This window comes from Notothenia coriiceps, unplaced genomic scaffold, assembly GCF_000735185.1.
Source record: "Notothenia coriiceps isolate Sejong01 unplaced genomic scaffold, NC01 NC01_scaffold00015627, whole genome shotgun sequence".
NCBI classification, from domain to species: Eukaryota; Metazoa; Chordata; class Actinopteri; order Perciformes; family Nototheniidae; genus Notothenia; species Notothenia coriiceps.
Genome location: NW_011348328.1, coordinates 37755 through 42306, shown reverse-complemented (window position 1 = coordinate 42306; position 4552 = coordinate 37755). Strand labels below are relative to the sequence as shown.

Below are 4552 nucleotides of genomic sequence, written 5' to 3'. Positions count from 1 at the left end.
ATGCGTAGTTTAAATTAGTCCAGCAGATATGTGAAATAATTGTGCTTTTGATGATAAAACATGAACTTTGGCACACTGTTAGAGCATGCCCTGAGAAAGATGTTTGGCTATAGGGCCATCGCATATTTGTCCAATGGCGCCAATGGTGGACATTTTTTAAATGGCCGCCATTGGTTGTTATTTTACCAGTAGCTTAGGATCTAGACCACCTAGGATCTTGATTCTGGTGGCTAATCCTACATTTTCAAGGATGGGGAATGCAGTGGTACTAAGTACAACATGCTAGAATGTAGCTAATTCCATGTATCTGGTATTCAGGGAGCATACGCCGGAGCCTCGCAGCGGCAAAACTGTGGCACGCTTACAGTAATTGCGCCTCATAAGCGAATAAAGGTGGCCCGCATTTGCGCTTCGGATGAGGGCTCCCTCCGCGAGGTGAGGCCCCCTCCGAGAGGTGAGGGCCCCACCCAGTCTGCGTGATCTGTGTGTAGGGAGGGGCGGGCCTGCTTCCACCCCTCTTCCACATCATCAAACGTCATCCATGTATCCCACCCCGTGGGCCCGGTGCCACGAGGGGGCAAAAGGGGGCATTGCCCCCTCAGTTGTCTTATTTGCCCCCTCACTTTGAGCATCATTCATCCATCGAAAAGTTAAATAAATGTCACAATTATTAAATAACTTTAAATATTTTTTTTCCCCAACACACGTTACTATGTTTAGATCAGATATGTGGGCAGGCAGTCAAGCAACGTGTAAACAAGCCTCAACCCCAAGTGAGCTTGTAGTCTTAATTAATGTTAGCATGTGTGCTTAGCTGTAAACACAGTCGGATGAGTGACCAAAACGTCCCCGTTCTCCGGGCAAAGTCCTGTGTTTTCGGAATGTGCGTTAAAAAACATNATGATAAAACATGAACTTTGGCACACTTACGGCACGTCCACACTACAGCTTCGACAGCCTCAAAAACGGTTTCCAACGCGTCTGCCCATTCACTTTATTCAAAGTGAATGGGCAGACGCGTTGGAAACCGTTTTTGAGGCTGTCGAAGCTGTAGTGTGGACGTGCCGTAAGTGTGCCAAAGTTCATGTTTTATCATCAAAAGCACAATTATTTCACATATCTGCTGGACTAATTTAAACTACGCATTCTGGCACACTGAGAAGAAAATAAATTAATCTATTACTAGCCGACATATTAATAACATTTTATGCCATTGTTTGTTTTTCACTTTGTTCCGACAGCTGAACTTGCTGCTCCTCACAGAGAGAAGAGCAAAGAGGAGATAGTCTGTGTGAATTACTTGAAGATGATCACTACGTGAAAGAAGTTTTCAAAACCGTTTATGGTCTCCGGTACTTCCAGTCCAACGCCTACTGCATGCACAGCGTTAGAGAATTGGGCCTTCAAAATATGACTTTTTTCCCAAAAAACAAACAAAAAAATTTATTTAACATTTTTTTACTCACACCCACTCGAAACGGGGTCGCAAAAGTGGGTCGCGACCCACCAGTTGAGAACCACTGGTCTAGACCCCTGGGGGGGGTTCCCTATATGCTCATGGCTGCATCCCCCCCTTCAGATATACGATTTCAGGATCGGGGGTTTAATCGCCAAAGACTTAACATTTGTGTCAATAAATGTTCTTTAAAGAAAACAAAGTCTCTCCTGATTGAAATAAGAGCTTTGAATGAACATTTGCATGCACTCAGCATTCTGAAATTGTTGTTTTTTCTCTTCTCCAAGCTATCAAGATGACCTGCGACTGGTTCGTGGCCAACTATGACATTGCCCGGACATGAAGGGACCATCACCGGGCTGAAAATGATCACTATTCTATTGTAAAGCAAGTTTCTTTAAATAAATGATTGTTTGTAAAGTTCTACATTAAACAACGCTGAACATATTCTCTAGTGTCCTGGAGCCTCTTCAACTTTTAATCTCAAAAGGAACAGGGTTTTATCTACACTTTTCTTAAAAACACAAATTAAACTGATTTGAAAAGGGCATAAACATGATCTAATAATAAATATAAGAAACATAGGACTTCAAAAACAGTCATTTGCAAATATGGGATACTTTGCAAAACACATCACAAACGACTGAATTGGACACCACCCCTCTAAAACTATGAGGAAGATAAGTATATGAGGGATATGGGGATACAAGTAAAGCCTTAGACAAGCGGCTGATTTTTCAAATTTTATTGGGAAAATTCTACCTACGAAAAACAAGTTAAAGACTTTTTCTTTAATCCAGTGGGCTCTAGGCTCACCACAGAGAAACTATAGAAATGTAGTTGTTTTCAGTCAACAATAACACGGTTTCCATTATTTACTGTTAGATTTCAGTGCAAGAAAAACAAAATCAAGACACAGACACAAAGCCTCTCTTCCACAGATCGTACTTTTCTGACTGAAGAGGTTCATTTCCCCCACCCCCCACCCCTTTTCCACCCCCCTGCCACTTAATACCTTTCTTCCATCGCTTATTCGGTTAGGTAGAAATGCATTTTCTCGTTCACGTTCTTGCGCTCGGGATTGAGGCGCTTCAGGATCTGAGCCAGCACGTTGACCGTCTGCTCGCTGCTCAAACCCGTGCGCTTGGTCTGGAACTTCTTCAGCAGGTCTTTGGTGGTCATCGGTTTACGGATCAGGTAGCGCCGCACCGCCTCCTCTGTTAGCTGCACGTCACTGTGGAGGAGACGGAGAGAAAAGAACATCGTTTTTATCCTGTTCACAAAAGTTACATATTTGAAAAACGTTTAAAAAAATAAAAATAAAATAAAATCTCAGCTAAAACCTCACCTCTTTGCACTGGCTTGTAATTATAGCATTTTGATATTTGTATGTGTTTTCATATATCTCTAGTTATTGTGCTTCTTATCTTGTTTTTAATTATTGTTCTATTATTTTAAGCCTATTGTGCTATTTTATATGTGTTCCCTGTACATCACTTTGGTCAACTGAGGTTGTTTTAAAATGTGCTTTATAAATAAATAAAGATTGAGATTAAATATGGCAGCAGAAGCTTAGCTTTTAGGACATGGCTTGGGAACCGGATAGTCACTAGTTCAAGTCTCCATGCACACATTCTTTCTGTAAATATGGAACGATCTCTGAATCCAGAGTCTTCAATCTTCTTAAATGTGATCTAGACCTGAGGCTTCAATTCTAATCAACTGAATAGCTTTGAGATTGGGAAAGACAGACTAGGAAGTTATTTACATTACATACATATTACATTTGACTTGCATTGTAATCGGAGAAAAATGAAATGCCTAAAAAGGGGCAGGTAAAATAAGCTGTTCTTCTCCCTGCTCCTTTCCACCATGCGCTATACAAAGTGTACATGTTTTGTTTTAAAATAACTGCCATGTGTGGAATAAACAAAATAATAAAAAAAAAAGAAATGGTCCGACTGGTTATAGTGAAGTACCTTGAGCTAGGAGTAGATTTCCCAGGCGGGGGTTGAGGCGTACTCTTCCCAGAGGGGGCGGGGCTCTGACTGCTGGGCTCCATCTTCAGCCTCTTGGCAGCAGGTGAGTCCGTGCTGGGCCCCGGAGGCGGTCTCTTACCTGCAAGGATCAGAGATTTAGATGGAACGGAAGAACGAGAGCTTTCATAGTTATGTGTCAAGTGTCTTATTTAGTTATAATGAATGTGTGTGTACGATCCAGGACCTTGCTCCAGCTTGCTGGCAGCAGCTCGGAGTGTGTTGGAGGTGGCGGCAGAGTCTATGGACGGGGTCCCGGGGCGACTGCCGGCCTTTGAGCTTCCTGCAGAGCCGCGTCCTCCGCGCTTTGGGGGCGTGCGCTTTTTCTGAGAAAGGGAAAGAAAGTCAGAAACAGAAATACTTGATTTATCAATAATGAATAAGTTATAGATTAGAATAAAAAAGAGACAGTATGAAAACAATACACATCATTTCATGCATATCGACCTTTTAAATGAGTAAGTACACACTCTGCTGACGTTCATAATTACCATAATGGAGAGAGAAACACACACACACACACACACACACACACACACACACACACACACACACACACACACACACACACACACACACACACACACACACACACACCACACAACCACACACACAAACACCACACCACACAACACACACACCACACACACCACACGACACCACACACAAGCACAGCCACACACAACACCCACACACTAATCACCAATGGGAAACAGAGCTTGAGGGCGGTCTCTCCTCGATGTCGCTGTCGTCTGAGGTTTCCGACTCGCGCTGCTGTCTGTGACACAGAACCACAGAGACATCAAGTTTGATTTGACCTCCTCAAGCAGAACAGAATTGTGAATGCGATTGTTATCCGACCCTCATCCGGTCTCCACGAGTTCTTGTACCTTTTTTCTTCTTCTTTCTGCTGGAGCTGCGCGTTTTGTCTTCGCCTCTTCGTTCTCTTCTCTTCTCTTTTGGTCTTTCGTTCTGTTCTCTCCTCACTCGTCTCCTCACTTTCAGACGCCTCGTCTATTCCTGTAAAAGGGAACAAATATTGGATGTAGAACAACCTATT

The 4552-nt window shown here is 43.0% G+C and overlaps 2 protein-coding genes across 2 annotated transcripts in view; one reads left to right on the top strand and one right to left on the bottom strand.

Moving 5' to 3' along the window:
- LOC104949045 (GDP-L-fucose synthase-like) overlaps positions 1-1882 on the top strand; it is a 12044-nt gene extending 10162 nt beyond the window's left edge. The window contains exon 10 of the mRNA XM_010775322.1: positions 1744-1882. Within this exon, the coding sequence (XP_010773624.1) occupies positions 1744-1799 (56 nt within the window). The 3' untranslated portion in view covers positions 1800-1882. The remainder of the gene's footprint in view (positions 1-1743) is intronic.
- A 304-nt stretch (positions 1883-2186) lies between these two features.
- LOC104949044 (general transcription factor IIF subunit 1-like) lies at positions 2187-4248 on the bottom strand. Its single transcript, XM_010775320.1, has 4 exons — positions 4198-4248; positions 3680-3819; positions 3436-3574; positions 2187-2690 (listed from the first exon to the last, which is right to left on the bottom strand). Coding segments are annotated over exons 1-4 (486 nt in total). The 5' UTR covers positions 4200-4248; the 3' UTR covers positions 2187-2485.
- Positions 4249-4552: the final 304 nt, after the last annotated feature.

Coding starts and splice junctions, on each gene's coding strand:
- LOC104949044 (XM_010775320.1), bottom strand. Junction 3,575..3,679: donor TGCCAGCAAGCTGGAGCAAG/GTCCTGGATCGT, acceptor TGATCCTTGCAG/GTAAGAGACCGCCTCCGGGG. Junction 2,691..3,435: donor AAATCTACTCCTAGCTCAAG/GTACTTCACTAT, acceptor TCTCCTCCACAG/TGACGTGCAGCTAACAGAGG.